We start from the raw sequence: 24,495 nt of genomic DNA, 5'->3' as shown, positions 1-24,495 counted from the left end.
GGCTGCTCCGTTGTCACCACAGCAGATCCAAGGTGGACCTACATGTTGATATGGCACAATTTTTACGCTGAATGCCCTTCCTGATACAAAACCATATTACATGGAAAACAGGTTATGCTGGGTTTGAACTGGGAATTGTCTGCACCAGAAACAAGCACACTTAACCGCTTGGCCACCACCCCTGCCTCAATAATAAAAACAATACACACAAATAATAAAAGTACATCACAACAATGCGCAAAAATCCCAAAAACATAGAAAAAAAGGTGCAACTTTCACTCCGGTGTGACTTGTACTATGGAAAATATGGAAACTTAAAGGTGTTGCAATTAAACATTTAGACAGAAAGGTGCACTTGAAGCTCTTCACATCATTGAGGAACTTCCATATACACAGTCATGGACACGTGAAAAGGAAAAAACCTTCTACTAACACAGCAATGCCCCAGAGTTAATTGGGCAGCAGCTTCAGTAGATACGTTGGACATTAATGTGTTTGGCATTCTGGCGACAGCCTAATAATGAGGCATTGTGGGACAGCAGGTCACCTGATAGGGTATTGGACAGACTCTTCTTCAGCTGACAAAGGGGGTAGGGAAAGCATATGTGAGAGAGAAGCAGAACAACAGTGATACAGAGACAGACAGGAAATAGAATGGGGCAAATGGGGACCATCATGCTATAAATTATAAACAGCAGGACAAACAAAATAACGACAGCAGTGGCAGAAAACTCGCAGTCACACCTGCAATTTCAGACCAATACTCACAACTAGATTTATCAATTTTTTATGTTGGTTTGGCTTCACATCACAAAAATATGGAAGTGCTCCAAAGACATTTGCACAGACACACTTATGACGTATGCGCTGCAGCTCTCTGTCATTGCAGCAGTTTGGTTTGTACGCAGACAGGCCTGACATCAGTGCGGTGTCAGTCCTGAGGGTATTACAGAGCGAATCAATAGAGAAAAATGAATGCAGCCTCATTTCATTTCATTTTGTAGCACTGTTAATAGAGTTATTGTGGTATAGCTGCAACAAGTTGACATTCAAAAGGCAACACGAGTTCCAATTCTCCAAACAAAAAAACCTCATTGTGTGAAAACAGTCATCACTGAAAGAAAAAGACAGAGAAGGCAGAGAAGAGTGCAAATAAAACAATGAACCCTGGAAATTACATTTTGTGAGAGGCCAGTAAGGTGAGGGACAACAGCCTACTCTGCTGAATATTCACGTGACTGGTCCAAAAGATAAAGATAATTTCTCACTGTACTAAATACACTAAACCATGGTGTAATTTTATCTATGCCAAAGCCACTGTTTTTTGTTTTTTTTTTGGTCATACTAAAAAATTGTCTGTGTGGGCCACATTGAGGTGTATAAGCCTCTGGTAAAACTAATAAGTCTGAAAATCCCAATATTCTTTGCGTGTGAAAACAACTGAAGACTATTGTGAGAACTGTTCTAAGTAAACGAAGGAATGATTTTTGACAAACAATCAGTATAAGGATCCTTACTGCTGCCACAATACCAAACCTGTTGGCACTTCTTTGCCATAACAGGAACTCTGGGTTTTTGCACTGGCCATTTGTCCTGCTCCAGATTAAATTTTTTGGTCTGAAGACACCAACATGACACAAACTCGAGCTCCAACGGCCCTGGTAACCAGTCCTGTACCTACTAATATCAGCTGTAACATAAACACCAATTAGAAAAAGATGCAGTGGGGATATAATGAAGTCTGGTCTCAATATATAGTCCTGAAACCTATGTTCAGCATAGCATATGGGTTGTGACGACAAAATTCTAGAATGAAAAAAATATTGTTTTTCTTTTGGGGGGAGGGGTGTAAAATGTATTGCCATTTTGAGAGAAGAAAAGCTCAAATCAGAAGATTTGTTGGACGTGATAAATTTGAATGTTTTTGGTCAGTGATGATTGTATCTGACCCCTTAAGTGCAAGATGCTATGGTACTTTTGTGCCTTGCTCATATAAAATGTTGAATTGTCATAAAGAAAGATGCCCGTCTTCTTTACTCAAACATTCAAAACATTTACATGCATATACAGTAAACACAGAGAGATACCTAGGAAGAGCTCAGGGACTCATGAGGTCCCTGGACAGAAGTGTTTGATGATGCTGATACTTTTACTGGAGAACAAAGGTCCACATTTTTAGGGTCTTGGTGCTTCCCATCTACCTGCATGCTTGGAAGACTTGGACGGTAGCTGGAAGTCTTTGATACAAGGTCTCCTTGGAGGATCACTGGGATCCACCAGAATGACTGTGTCAAATGTTTTTGTTTTTGCTTTGGGGGACTCAGGTGAGGCATACAATTTGCATTTGAGGGAACATCAGCTACTACATTGTGGCCATAGGTCACATTTCTTTGGGCAAGATCCAGCACACAGGTGTGTCAGGCTGAGGACTCCAACAACTGGAAAAAGCTAAGAGGAGCCCCAAGTTTCACCTGGCTGTAGCAGATAAATATGATGAATGGCTATTTATGACCGCTGAGGTGGACCAGTTATTTGTCTGGGTATTTACCATCCAGTACCCAATGCTGTTCTGTGTTGTTGTGGAATTGGCAACATGAGGCACCACTGCATGCTCCCAGACCTGCTCTTACAGTAAATGCAGCACAAGCTTGATTAGCTAATAAAGTCAATTTGGACCGTAAAGTAAGATTTGGAGGATTTGGTTTAAACTCTTCACTGTATTTGTCACAGCTGCTGCAACAGAACTCATTTGGTCTTATTTTTTAAGAGATGTATGTGTTCTCTTACACACATATTTTAAAATCAATAATGCAAGTGTCTTTTGAAGCATTTTTTTTTTCCAAAATGTGTGTGCATCTGTCTGCATCTGTGTGGTCAATTTGCACTTGATATCTCGACAAAGCCTGTGTGTCAGGCTGAAACTTGGTACACAGGGTCACCTCAAGGCACGTTCATCGTTAAGAGCATAACAATTCTAACTGTGGGACCCAGTCTCTGAATCCTAGTGCAAGCAACAAGGACTTCATGGATAATGATGAACATTGCTATTGTAAACTGTCCTATTTTAAGTTTGATATCCCAGGTTAGGGTAAAATTGTCTTTGTTTTTATGGGTATTTTTTTGCAACACAAAAAATGCAAATTACATGTCTGCATTGTACAACTATGACTGTAGAAGTATATATTTTCTTATTCCATAACATATACTATATGCATTATAACTGTGCGTTTACATGCTGAAGCGTAAGAGCAGAGAGCAGCACGGCAGACCACATCCATCGCTGTCTCCGTTCACAGCAGGAGCTCAGGCACTAATTACTTATGAACACAAATTAGTTTAGAACACAAACAGAGACACAGCTATGAATAATATATTCATTTATAGCCCATCATGTCCAATTACACAAGATATATCACCTAGGTTTAACCCGCGTGCATGATGTTGGCAGAGGAAAAACCAACATAAATCACCAAAATTTGACACTAAGACAGCAATATTCAATTTTGGCACCAGTTAATCATTAAAATTTAACTAAAATTCTTCTGTGTAATTACAATGATGCATGGATGACCTTCAGCCATGGTTGTGCTTTGTTGAAGATGCTATAATAACGTCCAGGTGTCTAAAAAGAGAAAGTCTGCTCAAATAGATGTAGTAAAAGTTTATGAATGTAACATAAATTTGCCAATTCAGTGATGAAAAAACACTGCAGTAACCTTCAATGTACTTTAGATTTCAGAGAGCATTTGCATTGTTTTCCATTTATTTAATACTAGTGTCTTGAAGGGGTTTTCTTAGATAGCCATTGTTTCCATTTACTTGTGTGTACGCATTGCAAAAACGCTGAAATTCATGCAATAGATTACAGTGAATACTAAGTCTGCATCACTTTATAGATTGTCAGCAGAGCTGTAAACAGTCTTAAAAAGCATTGCAAGTCCGTTCGGATTCTCCCTTGTTTCACTCAGGGTCGCCACAGCAGATCTGTCCTGGATCGGCATATTGATTTGGCGCACGTTTTATGCCAGATGCCTTTCCTGACTCAACATTACATGGGGATTGGGCAGGGGTGGCCTTGAACCAGGAGCTTTCCATATTGAAAACAAGCAAACGTAACCATTTATTCACCAACCCCTCTTCAAAAACATTAAAATGATTTGTTCATGATAGATCCTGGAAGTGCAGTAAAATGTCTTTCAGATTAAACTAAACTGTAAAGTATGGTGGAAATTTTAATAATGATGTGTAAAATGTAAGAAATCATCTTGAATTGGGCAGCAATAGCTCAGCTGGTAGAGCGAGCCGTATTATGACCGAAGGGTCGATGGTTCAGTCAAGCCGAGGTGGTAGTTGGAGGGGCTGTAGCCACAGAATGGCAGCCATGCTTCTGTCACTTTGTCCCAGGGCAGCTGTGGCTACACTGGTAGCTTACCACTAGTAAATGAATAATGTAACTTGTAAAGGGCTTTGTCTTGAAAAGCACTCTATAAATCCAAGTCATTATTATTATTGAATTGTATAAAGTACATAAAATGATGCAAAAGATGTGCAGCATTGAAGAAGGCAAGAAGTAACAACAGACCAGGATGAACTTTTTCGTAACTGGCTTCAACAATTGCCACCATTCACCATTGCCCTTGTATGCTGATTTTGTTGTAGCCAATAATAGGTGTCAATATACCAGTGGATTGGGGGCACCAGGGAAGATTGTGGGTCATGTCGCCAGCATGAGATTGATGGTAGGGTTGGTGTGCAGTGGGGATATCGGGCCCCCTCCATGCAGCTAGAGTCTGTGCATGCATGGCACTAGCTGAAGGAAAGCTTGTGAATTGGCAATGGGGTCATGTGGGATATGCTGGGCAAACAAGTCTAAACCATGGAGGCCCCACCCCACAACTTACAGGATTTAAAACATCTGCTGCTAACATCTTGGTGCCCATTTCTCCACCCATTCAACGCTGCCTGCACTCTCTTCTTCACATCTCAAACACATTCTACACTACTACAAACAGCTGACCCAAGTATTTAAACTTGCCTATCTTCACCACCTCTTCTCCTTGTAGCTTCACCATTTCAAAGTGCTCCCTTTCATTCACACACATTTGCACCATCTTGTTCTCGCTGATTTTCATTCTCCTTCTTTCCAGAGTGTATCTCCGTCTTTCCATGCACCTCTCAAAGTAGTGTCCAGTTTCACTACAAATCAAAACGTCATCTGCAAACATCATGGTCCATAGAGACCACGACTGATCTCAGGTCTGTTGATGTGGTCACCATCACTGCAAAAAAGACAGAGGTCAGAGCTGATCCCATACATTCCCACCTCCACCACCATGCATGCATCTGTCATTCCTAATGTTCATCTCACATCTCATACTGTCCTCATACAAATCCTGCACCACCCTCATACTTCTCTGGCACTCACAATTTCCCCAAACAATACCACAGTTATTCTTCTGGCACCAAGCAATGTGAAAAAAGAAAGAAAAAAAAATCACAAATTTTTGCACAAACTGAAAAAGTTGTGAAGTTGTTAAAACACACACAGAAGACAGACAGTAAAGTGAGAATTAAGAAAATCAATCAATACACATGGTAAAAATAAAACACATGGTCAAAATGGAAGGAATAGCAAACAGCAAAGCCTAAGGGAATACAGGGTGTGAAGAAAAATGAAAAAGAAAGATAAAAATGAGGGAGAAAAACAAAGAGAGGAGGAGTAAACAGAGAGGGAGATGAGGGCTGGCCTGAAGGCTGGTACTTTTTTGCTGTTTTTTGTTATCAGTTTGCACAGAAATGTCAGCGCACTGTGACATTCTCCCCTAGAGCTTCCCGGGCCACTGCTGTGTAACGCTCACAGAGCGCGGCGCAACACTTCACACTCAAACACGCACAATGCAGAACGGCATACATTTACAACGAATACAGTGCTATTAATAATTTATATTAATTTATACAGTGCACTTTCAACCTCTGTAGCACTGGTGCCAGTGAGAAAAGTTTTGCACCGTAGCATTGAGACAAAATGCATAAACAAACAGTCCAATTTGCAGGTCAGGATTATAAGGGCGAAACAGCATCTGAGAAAGCAAAAGGTTACTGTGAGCAATGGAACACTAACACATTCACACATACATTCTGCTCAGAAATAAATATGCCCAGTGATGATTTCTGGCCAGCCAAAAGTTCAGATATGGACAATTAATTCTCTTGGCCTCACTTCACTATTTGGCCTCCCACACCTTTTACCTGGGGGTGTCAGCTGACCGCAAATTTAGCAGGAAATCTTTCTTGCAATGCAGAAGTTTAACTGTCAGACCATTAGGGATTTATGATGTACTATAGTTGGATTAAAACCAAGTTGAAAAATAAAAAATCCTTTCAGGAGGTGCAACCGTGGAGCAATGCAACAGTCCATAAAGGCCATGCTGGGATACAAAACCAGGTTGCCCTTCTTTCAATACATTTCTGTTGATAGCGCCAACGCTAAAGAGGAAAAAAAATACTTTCCAACACAACCATTTTACATCTAAAGGGCTTTAAACACCAAAGGTGACTTTATTTAATAATGTATTTCAAACTCATACATTTTAATCAGGTTTTCTGCATAAAAGGTAGAGTTAAAGTGGATGAAATTAACATTTCCATTCAGATCTACATCTCTGGGCCAATAAATGTGTCATTTTCCAGTTAGTATAATCATACCAGAAGAAGGGCCGACGAAGAATGCACTCGACTCAGAAACAGAAGGTCCACAATTCAATGCTACCCGCGCCCCATTCTCTATGTACACCTGGATGTGCATCAGGAAGGGCATCAGCGTAAAACATTTGCCAAATCAACATGCGACGCAATATACACTCACTTGTCTGAAAAAGAGAAGATATCCAGTGAGCAGCAGTTGTGTGGATGAAAATGCCTTGTTGATGTCAGAGGTCAGAGGAGAATGGGCAGACTGGTTGAATGGGCCACTGTGTGATGCCATCATGTCAATTTGGACCAACATCTCTGAGGACAGTTTCTAACACCTTGTTGAATCTATATGTGAAGAATTAAGGCAGTTCTGAAGGCAAAAGAGGGTCTAACCCGCTACTAGCAAGATGTACCTAATAAAGTGGCAGATGAATCTAGGATATGCTGTGGCAGATCCCACACTCACCATCCCCAGCAAAACAGAAGCAGCCAAAAAAGTGAATAATGAAGGGTGTCAGAGGACTGATGTAAACCCTGTGAGCACTGGGATATGTCCACATGCAAAAATTCATGCTAGTAGTACATGCAAGCCTTTGAATGTTTCGATTAACCTGTGGTGATAATTTGTCTCATTTTGTTGAAGGTCAATGCAACTTCCCCTTTTTAGCCATTTCACTTCAAAACAGGACTCATTTCTAAACTGGGAATATGGTAACCTCAAAGAGAACAAGATGTCATGAACAAAAAAGAAAAAAACTTCACTGTGACTTCATCATGACTCCATGTATACCACTCACTCACTCATCTTCAACCGCTTTTCTGGGTTCGGGTCACGGGGGCAACAGCTCCAGCAGGGGACCCCAGATTTCCCTTTCCCATGCCACATTGACCACCCCTGACTGGGGGATCCCGAGGCGTTCCCAGGCCAGTGTGGAGATATAATCTCTCCACCTAGTCCTGGGTCTTCCCCGGGGTCTCCTCCCAGATGAACATGCCTGGAACACCTCCCTAGATAGCCCCCTAGGGGGAATTCTTACCAGATGCCCAAACCACCTCAGCTGGCTCCTTTCAATCACAAATATTTTGCTGATCATGTTAAAGGTTACGTCATCTTTCCAGCCCTATTAGTTGAAGGGATATAGCAGAAATGATGTTTCTTGCAACATGTTTTTGTTGACTTTGACCTTTGTCTGATTCTCTCCAAAAGTTAGTCATCTCTAAATATCTCACCAATTAATATTTCCAGGTTTGGTGAAAATCCATCCAGACATTATTATTATTATTTAGTTATCTTGTTGTTAGACAGACAGATGGGACTGATTACAATACCCTACTTTGCCTGTGAATAGGGCAGTAATCATTTCAGAGCAACAAACACTAAAAGCTTATTGTTATGTCTATCAAAATGCTCACGATTGACAGATTTTTTTTTAATAAGGAAGAATAGAAAAACAATACTGGTAACTAGAATCCCTTTATTCAGAGAGTAGCGACATGACAAGCTGAAAACAACAACAACAAAAAAAAACAGTCACGACCCGTGGTGCCATCTTGAGGCCAAAATAGCATTCACTGTTTATCTGCATGTAAATCCAGCTGTTTTATTGATTTATTTGCTGAAAATGCCGTGTTGTTGTGCATTTTGATGCACAAATAGACACAACAAGGGCTACAAGATGTACAGATTCCCTTCAGATCCAAACAGAGGAAAAGTTTGGGAAAATAAAGTGAACTGTGTGGGATGGAAGCGACTTCATCGTCAAAGCTTTGTAAGGTAAATTTATTGTTCAGTACCATGTACAGTAAAACTCACCTAGACCATCGTCATATAAATCGGATGTTTTTGTATGGTTTTCATGTAATAAACACCGTATATAACGGATTTTGTTTAACAGATGTTCGCTCATATAGGATAAAATGTCCCGTGCGATCACAATGTATTTCCAATAAAAACCCCTCGCATGTAACCGGACAGATCAGTCTGGATGTGCACAGTAACTGAGGTACAAATTAAAGTTCAGCGCTCTGACACTCAACGATTCAAGTAAAGTGGGACCTGAGTTATTTCAGTGATTAAAAGCCCGACCGTTTATTTTTTTAAAGCCTGCTCAGACTCGGACCGCAGTCTGGACGTGCACCTGTTAAATCAGACACAGCAAAATGCTGTGATTTGACACTTTTCTGCTTTCACTCTTTCCTCTCATATAACAGCTTTTGCAGTGCACACGGTGATTACAAATGGATCACAAAAAAAGTAAACTGTACAGCTTACCTTTGATTTGGAGGTGATAATTGTGGAAAGAAAAGCTTGTTGAGGGACAAATTAGTCCAGAATAAAGCGTAATCCAGTGACAGAACTTTAAAACGGTCATGTACGTCGGTGACACAGAGTTACAGAAGCATAAATCAGGCTTTAAATTAATTAAATAAATCATTGAAAATTGTAAATTCATGTAAATTTGATAGCTTAACTATATTATATTTATTTTGATAGCACCTGTACCTGGATGTGTTGCTGTATGTGATTATTAAATGATTAAAAAAAAAATGTTGAAAACATAAAAGGTTCATTCAGTTCAGCACAGTTGGCCCCAAAATGTCACCATGTTCTCAGTTATTGCTACTTTCTGAATAAAGGGACTCTACTGGTAATGTGTCAAACATGCCTATCAGTCAAAATCACAACAGGATAAGCAAGTTATTATACTTTTGTGTCTAAAAACTGCTAATTTTTGCAAAAACGTCCACTCCGTTTGTTTAACAGGATACATTATATTCATCAGGTCCCTTTTGGGTGAGTTATGCAACAGTTAATTCCAGTTAAATAACTCAAACACGCAGGAAGCTGTACAAACTTTGTTGATAGAATCACAATAAATAAATGCATTCAGAATATTTGATTGTTTTCATTGTTTGGATAAAGAAATCTACCACTTGATGTTTACAGCAAATGTTATTAACGTTGCTGAAGAGATTATGTGATCACTCTTTGTTTATTAGCAGGTTTACTTGAGATGATAAAGCACAAGGATTTGTTTGTTTTTCCCTGATGAAGCAGGAGGACACATATTTACTTCTTTTGTACATGAAGAAATTGTGTCATAACAATCAAAGCAATACCTCAAATTCACCCACGTATGGTCACCAGGAGGTTCCTTCCCATCTTTTACCTTGGTCAAGGATGGTCAGAAAAACACCAGGAGTAGCCAGGAGTCAAACTGCGTACCTTTTGGTTAACTTGGAGCTGATTATTGTACATGAGCCACATCAGCACCATTAATTCACTCCAGAAAACCTCGGTGTCTCGCTGCCACCAGCTCATTTATGACTTCGCTTGATGTCATCACATGACATCATTGATGTTAGAGGATTGATACATTTGGAGAGCAGACACCTATGCAGAAAACTGTGTTTTATTGTATTGTGTTTTCTATTTATATATTAGCCGATGTGAACACTGTACTTGAAACAGCTATCAGCCATACACATTAGTGATGTTCTCTGCTTACTGACTGTGGATGGACAAATTAAAGAATAAAGCAACACAAACATGGCGACGGCTCTCAAATGTTTAGAACTTGGAAATATGGAAGTTGACAACAACTTTGTTTTATATGCAAAGCCATGTGAAACTGGAGCAGCACCAGACAGCAGAACAATATTCTACATGGCTCCTGTGTGTGAACATGGGAGAAGTAAAGTCAGAGTGATGCGGTTGTGTTTCAGGGTATGCATTTATTATGACTTCTGAATACACCACGGGTTACAAAGGAGCAGGAGCCAGAGTGAACCTTGGAAAATTCAGGCTAAAACAAAGAGTGTGACCCCTACGGTGGTACGTATATATGCGGTAGTGAAAATTCAACCAAACGTGTGTGCAGAGGTAGAACCCATAGGGCATCAATCGATAGGCTGGTGGTTCAATTCCTGACTGCTTGGGTACAAATGTCAGCTAACTGATAAAGGAGAGAATTTGTTCTGTGGCCAAAATATTCAAATGAAGAGTGTGCAAAAGTTGCCCCCGCCCCCAGAATAAATATCTAAATATATACCCAGTTTGCCCGTGGGCAAAGCATAAGCCCCCCCCCCCCCTTTTAAAGAGGTTGGTTAAATGCCTACCTAAAATTAAATAAATTACATTTAATGAATGAGAAAATGGCAATGGATAATCAAGTGAGTTATCTGTGATATAATTTATTTGTGGTGAAAATAGACATTTAATTGAAATTGGCATTCCGATGTACATGATGTAGTTTCATGCTCCTACAAGATATTGGCCATGCTCGTGCATCGGCCTGCCCTCGCTTCAAGCAGAATTTTACGTGGAGAGTCCTCAGCGTTCTGAATATATATATATATATATGTGTGTGTGTGTGTGTATATACATATGTGTGTGTGGGTGTCACACACACACATACTGCAGGTTTTTTTTTTTTGACAGGTGTGACTTACACTGCAGAAAGTATGGTAGATTTCTTGACACCTTTTCACCTTTGCAGGTGCTGCTGCAAGGACCCTTCCTCCAGACATTTCCTCATATCCTAGCTGCTTATCTATAGGCACACCAGGTGTCATTTGTCTTTTTTATCATTCCATGACCCAAACCTGATTTGTTTGTCTTTTCTGTGGCATCCTCCTTCAAAATGTAACCCATTTAAATATGATCTACTGCCAACATTCTGGAAGTCACTGGGAACAGACAAGAAATTAAATATAATCTGAATGATTGATAGGTTATTATACATGTTATTGAGGTTGGAGCTGACATGTTAAACTGTGCATGTTTGCCGGCAAATCAGAGGAATTTTAAGGAGCTTCGGAGGTGCATCCTTCATCTTATCTCTGAGCTCAATTAGGTCTGGTATCCATGGTAACGAGAGCACCAAGGAGCTGTCAGATTACACTGAAGAAAAACAAAATTAGTGCATTTTATTTTGGTTGTTTTGGTTTACGCAGCCAGGCTCATAAATAGCAGCTTACACAGAGCTCCGGGAACAGACATTCTCTCCGAATACAAATTAAAAAAAAAAAAAAAAGATAACAGTATTGTATAATTGAATTTCCAAAATTCTATCAAGTCAAGTCACGTGAAGGTCTCTGGGCGATGAGATCAGATCTAACTCAGTAATGTAAAAGCAGGCTTTTAAAAAAGTAACGTGCTGCGCTTGCAAAAGAAAGTCATAGCTGATTTAGCAAACAGCTGGGGGTAAATAAATAAATAAGGGACTGACCTGCAGGGGATTTGCACATTTCTGATTTACTCTTTACTCCCCGTGGACTTATTTTCTCACTGCCAAGCATGCACGAATGTGTGCAAAAATCATTTGAAGCTCTGAGTCCACGTGTGCTTATATATATATGATGACTGGTGGGCAAACGAACACACACACACACACACTGATGTTAAACAAAACAAACACATTCAGGTCACAGGAGTAAATCTGAAAAATCACACTTGTAATGAAAGACAGAGGGCAGATGCACAGCTTGTACACTGTACAAGCTACATAAATGTACAAGTAATACATCTGTGTATGAGTTTACTATATGAGATCTGTGTGACTTTACTGTGAATGCATTCACAGCAATCAATCACAAACATTTTGCTGATCAATACATGCTTTAGATCATCCATCCAGGCTTCTTGGTTGATAAGATATACAAAAACAGGTACTTTTTTATGGACCATGTTTCCCATTACCTCGACCTTTGATGAAACTACACCAAAATCTAACCACCTCTAGATATCTATTCAAATAATATTCTCATCAAGTTTGAATGAAATCTGTCCATTCACTTTTGAGCCGTCTTCTCCACACACTCTCACCCGGCTACGGCTGCTTTGCTGACACACAGGCTAAACATGACGTAAATAATGCAGAAGCACAGTTACGCTTCTTTATGACACTACTTATGGAAAAAGGATTCCATCTTCTCAATGCCATTATGGGTGATCAAAGCGGCACCACTGCATTAGTTTAACAAGATTCAGCTGCACACGTTTGACAGCCGATTGTGTTCTTCTGCACAGCCCATAATGCCATTCTGTTGCTTACTAAATACATACAGGTCTATCACATATGCAACACCTGCATTAGTAATTCATAACAAGTTCACCAACAGCCAGTTGCTGACTACTGAATTTGTCTCCATGGAAAACGACAGTGCGTTTGTCTTTGCTGAAACATCGCATCTGTCCGGCTCTGTGGAAGACTTATGTGCCAAAAAATGAGCACAATCATCATGAAAAAGGTCCAGCATTGGTTTTGCATTAACTTTGCATTTTCATGTTAGTGCATTTCACTTATAAATGGTAACTGGACTGCATTCATATAGCGCTTTTCCATCCATCACCCCGATGTGAGGGTGCTGCCCTACAAGGTACTCACTACACACTGAGAGCAACTAGGCAATCATGGACCTTATCCAAGGGCGCCAAGTGATTTTCCGCTTTAACCACTAGACCATCACCTCTCCAAAATCACACACCAGGTAATGCTGGTTACTTCCCCAGGCAAGGCCAGTTGGGGCAAACTAAGTCAACACAGATGATTGGCCAAGGACACAGACAAGTAGCATGACCAGGAATTAAACCTAGGTCTCCATATTGGTGGCCCAACATCTACCTTTCTGAGCTACCTGGTCTACTTTTAAACATCTAACATGCACCAACAACTAATAGTCAAATGTATTCTGACAATGTGACTTCTTCTTAGATTCATCTTCTCACTCACTCATCTTCAACCATTTACTCCAGTGAAGGGTCACGGGGGGGGGGGGGGGGTGCATCTATGATCTCAAGTTACATCATGCTAGAATCTGCCCAGAAAAATATGCTGCAGGGCCAAAATGTCATAGCTGATGTTCCCTCACAATGCAAGTGATACTTCTCTCCTTAGTCTTCCTAAGTAAGCATTCATTTGACACAGAGTCAGTCCAGTGGTACCCAAATGATCCTCCAATGAGAGGATCTAGTCCCGGACCACTGGTTAGCATTCAAGTCCCACAACCATACAGTAAGACAAGAAGCACCAGGACCTAAAAAAACTGGACATTTGCTGTCCTGCAATGGTATTGGCATCATCAATCACCTTTGTCCAGCAACCTAGTGAGTCCATAAGTTCTTTTTCAGGCATATCTCAATATCAAAGGCTGAGGACCCACAGACATTACAGTCAACGTAAGTGAATGAATCCAGAACTTGGATGAAACTTTACTTATAAAACTCATGCTTTAGTGACATCTCAAACATGAAGATTAAAATCTGCTATGTTAGAGGTGTCACTATTAGAATGAACAAAAAATAACCTATATTACAATCATGAACAACACAGCATCTGGCACTTTTCTCTTCGTTCAGCTTGCTTTCACAAGGCAACAAGTGGCCTAAACAAAGCTAAATAGAAAGTCAAGTGCATATAATTTCAAAGTTATATCTTGGCAAGATCCAATAAACGTTAGCTGCTGATAGGATTGTTGTCTAAGGTGCACAGTAAAATCATCAGTGTTAAATTAACACTGACAGTGAACATCCCACTCTGACCAGAGTACGACCACTCTGGCCAGAGTAGGACCATATGTACACTGGCAGTGTTCATTTAAGACCATCAGTGTTTTACACTGGTGGTTTTACTGTGTGTAAAGTGGTTGACAGCATAGAAATACCACAGTGAAGATAAGCCACCATATCTTTCAGCACATTGGCAGTTGTCAAAATTTCATTTGGCAATCAAATTCAGGTCTCATGAAAGATCTACAGCTTTTCAGAATTTTATCATCACAACTCCAAACAATCCACCTCAGACCATAAATAGCCAGCCGTCATCAACACTCAGCATCAAATAAAGATAAACTTTGATGATGGCATTCAAATACATCCAGCAGAAAAACCAACTCATTCCACAATACCTCAATCAAACAGTGTCATTTACCTGTAGGAGACCCCTCCAGCACCTCTCCTGTGTAACGATTCTCTTTGAAGATGGGCCGGTTATCATTCTGGTCAATAACAGTGATGACCAGTATGGCAGGTCCCTCAACAATGTTACCAAGCAAGTCCATAGTTGAGACTTCCAGCTGTGAGAATGAAAGCAAAAATTATGCTGTTAGAATTGTTTGTGTTTGGACAACGTGGTTGCAGAAGTTCAGAGCACGAAAGACAACCACAGTTTTAAAAAACACCCCCCATCTACCATAAGCAGCTTTACTCTCATCTCACTGTGAAATTGCCAATGTCACAGAGCAACCATGTAATCACATCTGTATTGCAATAATTTAATCTGTATTTGCAATAGTACGTCTTTACTTCTTTTCCTCATGGGGTGTTAAAGTACACTAATTCTGAGCATTTTTTTGGGATTGATCTTGGTCTTCTATGTTTTGGGCCTCATTCTTGCATTCAATTGGCTTTGTGTTGGATTATCCTGCTCAGAGATATCCACTGAAGCATGTCTTGTGTGTTCTCATGCTGTATTTAATTATACAAAATTGGACAAATAAAATGCTGGCAGGTCTGCATTGAAAATTTCAAGCTAAGCAAGTTTTATAGACCAAATTCATTGTGTGTGTGTGTGTGTGTGTGTGTGTGTGTGTGTGTGTGTGTGTGTGTGTGTGTGTGTGTGTGTGTGTGTGTGTGTGTGTGTGTGTGTGTGTGTGTGTGTGTGTGCGTGTATATACACACTTGCATGTGTGTCTGATTGGTGAAAATAATACCCTGCTGATACTGACCCTAAAATAAACAAACAAAAACAAACAAACAAAAAGAATTAAAACAACACCAACAGCAATAAAACTTAAAAGTATTGCTGTTGAGAAATCATTAGTTAACACTGAATTCAACACTCTGGTCAGTAAAATGTTGGGTTCTTAGCAGGTCTTGAGAAACGCAGTCATGTGGTGTTGCTTTGGTGGTGTGCTCGCTCTCCCTTTGTTTTCCACAGGGCCTGAGCAAAGGAGCAGGTTATCCTCATCTGTGACTGTCAGCACAAGTTACCAATCGACCAGTCTGAAGTTATACCCCGGTCCACTCCACACTCGCCAGAAGCTTCAGTTCCGCTCTGTGGTAACCTGACCCCGGTGTTTGTCTGTTGTGATTCTTTGGTATCTGTTAATTTCATTGTGTTTGTTTCTGACCCCTTTTGTTGTCATCTTCCCACGGTTCCAGTCATCCGTCAGCTCCGTTGCGGCCACCTGGCCCTGGCTCCACTGTGTCCGTTTTATTCTCTTCCAACCTTTGTCTCCAGCTCAGGTGGGCTTCACAACCAACAATTCAGTACCATTCATCCTCATTCAATACACCTTTGTCATTTTTTCACCTCAGCCTCACTGCATGTTCCCGTTCAAATCTAGTGTAAAACAGATACATTTTGTTCACATTGTCATGGGCAACTGAAAGTGTGACTGACACTAAGGAACTGGCATGGGTCCTAGATTGCAAACACCCACAGGACCTATGTGCTGGATCGCGGACAGAGAAATGAACCACATCAGGAGTTACCAACCCTGTTCCTGCAGAGCCCCTCCCCTTGATGTTTTCTATGTGTACCTACTAAAGTCACACCTGATTTTTTAAAAATGGTCTCTTCCAACTCTTGATTGGCTGAGAACACCTGATAGAGTTAATTACCTGGGATTGGAACAGACTGAGTTAGAGGGCAGGGGCCCTCCAGGAACAGGGTGGGGTACAGTTGAGCCACATGGTCAAAACGTTATAGGTTCCCTCACATTGCAAGCCATGCTCCCTGTCTGAGTCTCTAAGTAACCATTTGGCATGTTTGTCATTACAGCGGTACCCATGGTTCCTTCAAAGAGACCAAGTAACCAAATCTCTCAACCAGAGACAAGATGCACTTGGACTCAACAGATTTGTTGGCACTACCAAACACCCCTGTCTAAGGACCTCATGACTTCTAGGGGCTCTTCCCAGGTATCTTTGAACTTCAAAGGCACAGGATCATATGAATGCCATTGCCAAAATAAATATATCGCTTGGCAAGTTTCACACTTTCATTGCATACAAATACATTCCTAGGGAGATAGTCAGGGACATTCTCACTATTACCACTCAACTGGCTCCTTCTGATGGGAAGACACAGTAGCTCAACTCAGAGTCCCTCCCTGATATTTGAGCTCCTCACCTTGTTCCTCAGTGTAAACCCAGGAGGAATCTCATTTCCTCTGCTTGTATCTGCAAACTTGTTCTTTCAGTCATTATCGAGAGTTCATGACCATAAGTGAGGACAACAGTGTAGTAGATCTAGCGTCTTGCCTTCTGGCTCAGGACTTTCTTTGCCACAATGGTCCAGGACAGCATCTGCAGAACCTCAGATGCATTCCTAATCGGTCCATTGATCTCATCCTCTAATATACTCCCACTCGTGAACAAGACCCTGAGATACTTGGGTCTTGTTCACTCCTTCACTTGGAACTGCTGGGGCAATATGTCTGCTACTTTGTTAACTTCATATCTCCTTATAGAAATAATAATAATAACAACTTTGTATCTCCTCTGGAATGCCATGATACATACTCTTCTTCTGCATACCACGCTATACAGACAAAACATAGATTTACTTTACATATACTGTTTAATACAATGCGAGCAGTCACTGCATATAAAGGTTAAAATGCAACATCTTTCAACCAATTACATAACTTTACTGATCCACGCTGAGGGGGGGCAGCCCGCTCATCTGGGTGCGGTGCTGGAGAGCAGGCAGACTGCTGTGTTCAGTTTGCAAACTGAAGTAGTAACTCCCTGTTCAAAGCATCTATTCAATACAACATCTAAAATTGAAGTCCATTTCCTATCAGTTTTTGAGTCTTCTGAGTTCGCTCCTCATTAAACTGGGAAAAATTGGGAATTACAACCCTTTTGGTCATTTACCCTCCTCTGACCCAGACAGGACAATCCACCCTTTTCTGACACAGGACCATGATCTAAGATTTGGGGGTGCTGCTTCCCTTCTCAGTTGTATCACACAGCCTGTCCTGGCCAGTGTACACCAGAGGTCACAGTCTGATTAAGCCAACAGAACCACATCATCTGCAAAAAGCAGAGATGTAATTCTGAGGTCACCAAACTGAACAAATGCCTGGGCCCTGACTGCACCTTGAAATCTGAAATACTTCAGTTTTCTTTCTTTCACAATACTGACTAAGGGTGTGTCCCAGCAAGTTTTTTCCACTTGTACTTTGACTGATCAATTTCTTCCCTTATCCATCTGATGCCCAATAGTCTTCCAAAACATTTCATCTGAAAAGTCTGATTCTTCTTCTTCTCTCTTTCCTCAATCGATGTCCCCTCTTCAAAATCATAAAGGGGTTGATCTGTATTTATAAAAGGGAAGTGTTTGTTGGTTGGTTGGAACCCTTATAAGTTGGAAACTACTGGATGAAGAAAAAAATTTGTGTAGCAGCTTGCTCTGCATTGTGTTTGACTCCTCCCACTCACTCCCCTCGGGATGCAAGCTCACGATCTCTGGCATGGGAGGCAGATGCTCAGACCAGTCAGCTAAAACCTGGGCTTTAGCCTTAGTGGCCAGAGTATCCTCTGGCTATCCGGGGAGTGAGGTTTGTTGACTACCATGTGCACAGCGACTCCTGCTGGCCTCTGTCATGTAAGCACACCTTTGAAATCAGCACATCAATGCAGTGGTTTTCGGCTATTAAACTACAGCAGTCACAGAGTGCATACCGCCGGCAAGGAAAACATTTATCTCTCTGCAACTACCGGACTTTGAAAAAAAAGCAAAAAGCAAAAGTAAGACACCGTTAGAATCAACACGGTCAGTTGATGCTAAAATTAAACAGAGCCTCAAGGTCATTACACTGAACTTGAAGGAGCCAGTGTTGAACCACAGTACGTTATAGGCTGGCTACTCAAGAGTAAGAAAACAAGAAAACTAAGAACTTTGTTTATCCAGACATTGTGCAAAATTAACCAGTGAGATATTTAATGTCCACTTATAAATTGCTGGCTTATTCATTATTCACCAAGGTGAAGCTGGGTGCTAGTAAAGATCTATACATTCTACAGACTGTGGTAATGTCAATGTACATTTATGTTGCATTCATATGCTGATTGTAGAAAGCCCTTCATCCTGGTTATTATAGCAGAATTACTTTTGTCTGCAGTGGCAGATGGTTGATGATACGAGATGTGATCATTTTGCAACATTAATGAGACAGACAACAATTTATTTAAGTGAAACAATAGTGTTTTACTGATTTGCACATTATATTAAAGCAAGAACTTATGGCTGTTTTATCATTTAAAACTCCAGGTTTTAGTTACAGCTTAATTTTCCCGCTGTAGTATCATGACCATTATTCCTTTTTTCAGGTAGAGAAGTGGACAATATCTACACTACTGTCTGTAATTCACCATTAAAGGTAAAGCAACATCTGGAATTGTCTGTTTTGCTGCAGCTGGTGGAAAAAGTAAAAAAATGTAATGTCCTACAACATATTGTGATGCAGAGTGCGGAAGCCAAAAGCAAGGTTTCCGTTACAGTTTTGCACAAAAGTTAAGCGATATTTTCAAAATGACAGTGTTCCCATTGAATGTCTGAATGCTGCTGCTGGGTTTTGTCATCTTGTGATAACTGTCATTCTCACAAGACTCTCACATGAAGTGTAATTCCAAAAGTCCTGGTGACCACGTATTGCCATTTTAAAAAAATACAATATTGTCATCGCATTTTCACCTGTAAGGTTTAACAAGCTCTCCTTGTCTGACTTTGTCCCTGCATACTGTGCCATATGTGCTTCAAAATGTCAAGTGACTTTCTGTATGTCATGTGACATGAAGCCCTGGAAGTGTCATCACAAAATGTTTTGCATGTGGAGACAATGTGCGCATGTTTTATTACATTGTACGCTTATTTTATTATGTTGTGCGCTCATTTTATTATATTGTGCGCTCCTTTTATGATATCATGCGCACATTTTATTAAATTGTGCACTCATTTTATTATATTGTGCATGCGTTTTATTATATTGTGCGCATGTTTTAAGCATTGTTTGAGTAAAACAAGGGCATGATCTACTTAAATGTGGCCACAATTTGTAAAATGTGCACTCAATTACTCAATATTGTCTTGACACATAAATGTTGGCTATTAGCCAACAAACCAGGAGACAGTGTAATACATTTCCCCATTAAAAATGGATCTGGTCAGGGTACATCATGGTTTGGGCGCACAAGGACATATAGAGAACTCTAGCTACCCAGCATGGCATCATCTGGAGTTTAAGCACATTAAAAAGGATGCTGAGGGCGAAGCATCTCCCTGTCGTGAGGAAGACAATTTAGGTCATATTATGAAGTTTATTTTGATCGTGCGCTCGTTTTATTCATTTGAGGGCTCAAATAAAGGAAAACATGCGCACGAATCATCATGGCCAGGAAAACGTGTGCACGTTTTATTAATTTGAGAGCATGTTTTATTAATTCGTGGGCTCAATTAAAGGAAATCATGCGCACGGAAAAAAAATATCACTTTAAGTGACCTCTCCCGGGTTCCACAATGTGACCCATGAAAGTGTAAAACATTTTTTCTATTACGGTTTTTCAAAATAAGGCTTTTTTAATTCACCTGAAATCCACCTCATGCGAGTCTCAAACCCTTGTGTGAAACCTGCCTCATGAAGGTCTCTCATTGAAAACAATGCAATATACACGTTTCTGTTCACCACCGGAGTGTGAATGCGGTATTACACTGTTTATGCTACCTTTTCCATTTGCGTATGTCGTTTATTCATTTCTCTAACAATAAATAGATAAAACCCTCTAAATTTACAGATTTAAATAAAATCTCCTCTGCACCTGTTAACCTTGCTCCATTCTTCCACCACAAGCTGACACTGATCTACATTATCTATTTATACAGTCTGCCTCTCTCTACAGTATTGCAAGCATCCCCTCCATTCAGCTCAGGTATGACGCCCAGTTTGTAGAATAAAATATGACCACCATTCACACAGCAATACAGTCACCTAATCATACAGCTATTAATCTAGAGCAGGCTAAGTCAGCCCACCATGGTTATCTCAGTTTCATGAGACAGTCATGTTGTTTGTATTCACAGACTGTGCACGGTGGGTAAATACAGCTAACTTTTTTTTGTGTACGCTCAGTAAACAGCAGCTCACAGTAGCTATTAGCCAACGTTAATCAGGCTGCTGTTCAGTGACCCTTCATATCCACGTACTGTTCAGTTGTTATGCATTACAACAGCAAATGCCAAATTATCGAGGGTAGCAGCAGTCAGTCGAGCAGAACCACAACAACAACTGCACCAACATTTATTTTTTTGCGAGACACACACTTAATACACATTTGCTAGTTTAGACCCGCTGCTAGCTGCAGGCCATAGGCTATAAATACAGACTAACTGTACAGTCAGTCACTCAGGGGTGCAAAACAGAAGCCAAAAAACTAACAACAGTCATTCGGGACATAATTCTGTAAAATAGTAACTGTTAGCTAGTGCTACATTCTATTTTTCGGAATTTTTAAATTTTGTTTTAGTTAAATATATTTCTCTATGAATATATAAAAGAGGTTACTTTGAGTACAGTACCAACATAAAATATAAAAAAATGTTAAAATACCCTCGGCCATATGAGCAGTTAAGGGCAATTCCACCAAATATTCCCACTTCCTAGAAAAATAAATCTTACAAAATGTGAAAAAATCAGTTATCTTTTCATTGAAGATACACTAAGGGGTGATAAAACAAAGTGTTTTCAAATCCTTGTATCTGAATTGGCATATAATGGATTCTGAAGCTGATGCTAAATTTATGACTCAATCAATGTGAAAAAGTGATAATTCATATCATCAAAAGAAGACACTATCAATAAGGCTATTGATAATATTTTTTGAGAAATTAAACCTTATGATGTGCCAGCTCACAAAACTAGTAGCTAAATGCATGATATATTCCTGTTTTTTGTGACATGTGGAAGATTTTAGATGACCTGCAGATGTAACATAAGTCAAAAAATTCAAACTTTTTACTGTGCCCCAAAACATATTACATCAAAGGTCTTAAGAATTGTTCCTCTTTATGGGAGATGTTTCAAACCAATAAATTGAACAGTTCTGTAATTCATCACAGAAGAGGCACAAGCAAGGTTGAATTCTTGTAATACAAGTCACGCCATATAACGCAAGTCACAACATTTTTAGGATGTCCTATGACTGTTATATTTTATTTGTTGATGACCTGGGGTAATGAACACTCCAAGAATATTGAGATCCAGAGTGCCCACTGGAAACAAAACCAGTTCAGCCTCTTCACATCTGCTCTGTGGCATCTGGATCTCTACATTTGAAGGTTATTGCATCAGATAACCTTGTCCATGCCAAGGAGACCTTGGTAGCATATGTAGATAGCCAACTTGAAGATTTACCACCAGCCATCAAAACAGTTTCCATTTGGTCAGAGGGCCCGTCCTTGCAATTCAAAAATCGATATGTGGCAGCTGCAATTAAAGCACTTGAGAAGAAGCACAGGAAAATAATTGTGTGGAAATTCTTCACAAGTACCCACGGCAAGGGACCAGTTGATGGTATTGGAGGAGCTGTGAAGAGGCATGTGTGTGCAGCAGTAAAATCAAGGAAGTTGATCGTTACAGATGCATAAATTTCACTGCAGCAGCAGCTGGAATGGCTAAAGTGGAAGTACCCGCTATGTCATGTGATGAGATTGAAAACCACAATCAGTCCATGGGACTTCAACATGTATGCAACACTGCCCCACCTGTTACGGGCATTAAGGACATCCACTGCATGAAAATGTCAGTGGATGCTTCTTACCTTCTTCCTAACAACTGACATGACTGATGCAGAAAAAGTCGGAGAGCCTGAGCATGCCGAGATTCAGAAGGATCAAAGCCTCGAGGGATCGAGAATCAAAATCAAAGATTGGTCTGTCGTTGACTATGATGGGTCCTTGTTTCCTGGTGAAGTAAGAAGCATAGTGGGAGAGGAATACAAGGTATCAGCAATGATTAAAGCTGGAATGGGTGGCCACTGGAAGTTTCCAACTAATGCTGCTGGGAAAATTGAGGAAGACAAGATCTACTATAGAAGAAGTCAGACCAAGAGGAAGTTGGAAGTTCCTTGCTGCGTCAGCTTGCGTGGAGTATACAAATTCTCTGATTTCAATGAACTGTTTCTAAACATTTATGCTTCATTCAACCTAATGTGCTGACTCAGTAATGTCAGAGGACAAATTATCAATTTGTAATTGCAATTTTTTTCAAGTGGGGAAAAAATGTAACGTAAGTCACAAAAATGTAAATGGTAATTGCATGGCAAATTATATGCTCAAATTCATGGTTACTGTTTTACAAACAGCTACACATCCACACTATATGCATGTTAAAAAAAATCAAAAAACAAACAAAACAACAACAACAAAAAAACAATGCATTAAAACATATAAATAGGTGAGATAGCAGTGTTAGAGTCCTGATTTTCATTAAACGTGTAACGCAAGTCACATGGAATTAGCCATAAAAACAGGAAACAAAATGTGACATTTTGACCACTTTAAAAGCTGTATTAAAGCTGTACAACCCCTGGCAAAAATTATGGAATCACCGGCCTCAGAGGATGTTCATTCAGTTGTTTAATTTTGTAGAAAAAAAGCAGATCACAGACATGACACAAAACTAAAGTCATTTCAAATGGCAACTTTCTGACTTTAAGAAACACTATAAGAAATCAAGAAAAAAAGATTGTGGCAGTCAGTAACGGTTACTTTTTTAGACCAAGCAGAGGAAAAAAATATGGAATCACTCAATTCTGAGGAAAAAATTATGGAATCACCCTGTAAATTTTCATCCCCCAAATTAACACCTGCATCAAATCAGATCTGCTCATTGACATTGACCCTATGCCATGACATTGACCCTATGTGTCTTTTTGCAAGGAATGTTTTTGCAGTTTTTGCTCTATGGCAAGATGCATTATAATCTTGAAAAATGATTTCATCATCCCCAAACATCCTTTCAATTGTCCAAAATATCAACATAAACTTGTGCATTTATTGATGATGTAATGACAGCCATCTCCCCAGTGCCTTTACCTGACATGCAGCCCCATATCATCAATGACTGTGGAAATTTACATGTTCTCTTCAGGCAGTCATCTTTATAAATCTCATTGGAAAGGCACCAAACAAAAGTTCCAGCATCATCACCTTGCCCAATGCAGATTCGAGATTCATCACTGAATATGACTTTCATCCAGTCATCCACAGTCCACAATTGCTTTTCCTTGGCCCATTGTAACCTTGTTTTTTTCTGTTTAGGTGTTAATGATGCCTTTCGTTTAGCTTTTCTGTATGTAAATCCCATTTCCTTTAGGCGGTTTCTTACAGTTCGGTCACAGACGTTGACTCCAGTCTCCTCCCATTCGTTCCTCATTTGTTTTGTTGTACATTTTTCGATTTTTGAGACATATTGCTTTAAGTTTTCTGTCTTGATGCTTTGATGTCTTCCTTGGTCTACCAGTATGTTTGCCTTTAACAACCTTCCCATGTTGTTTGTATTTGGTCCAGAGTTTAGACACAGCTGACTGTGAACAACCAACATCTTTTGCAACATTGCGTGATGATTTACCCTCTTTTAAGAGTTTGATCATCTTCTCCTTTGTTTCAAATGACATCTCTCGTGTTGGAGCCATGATTCATGTCAGTCCACTTGGTGCAACAGCTCTCCAAGGTGCGTTCACTCCTTTTTAGATGCAGACTAACGAGCAGATCTGATATGATGCAGGTGTTAATT

At 40.0% G+C, this 24,495-nt stretch overlaps 1 protein-coding gene across 1 annotated transcript in view; it reads right to left on the bottom strand.

Annotated features, from left to right (window-relative positions):
• Positions 1-24,495, bottom strand: part of cdh13 (cadherin 13, H-cadherin (heart)) — a 1,165,005-nt gene that overhangs the window by 527,437 nt on the left and 613,073 nt on the right. Inside the window, 1 exon segment of the mRNA XM_034177015.1 lies at positions 14,625-14,769. Within this exon segment, the coding sequence (XP_034032906.1) occupies positions 14,625-14,769 (145 nt within the window).

The sequence above is a fragment of the Thalassophryne amazonica genome, chromosome 8, assembly GCF_902500255.1.
Source record: "Thalassophryne amazonica chromosome 8, fThaAma1.1, whole genome shotgun sequence".
Taxonomy (NCBI): domain Eukaryota; kingdom Metazoa; phylum Chordata; class Actinopteri; order Batrachoidiformes; family Batrachoididae; genus Thalassophryne; species Thalassophryne amazonica.
Note: the sequence above shows the minus strand (reverse complement) of the source record. Positions and strands in the feature narration are given on the sequence as shown.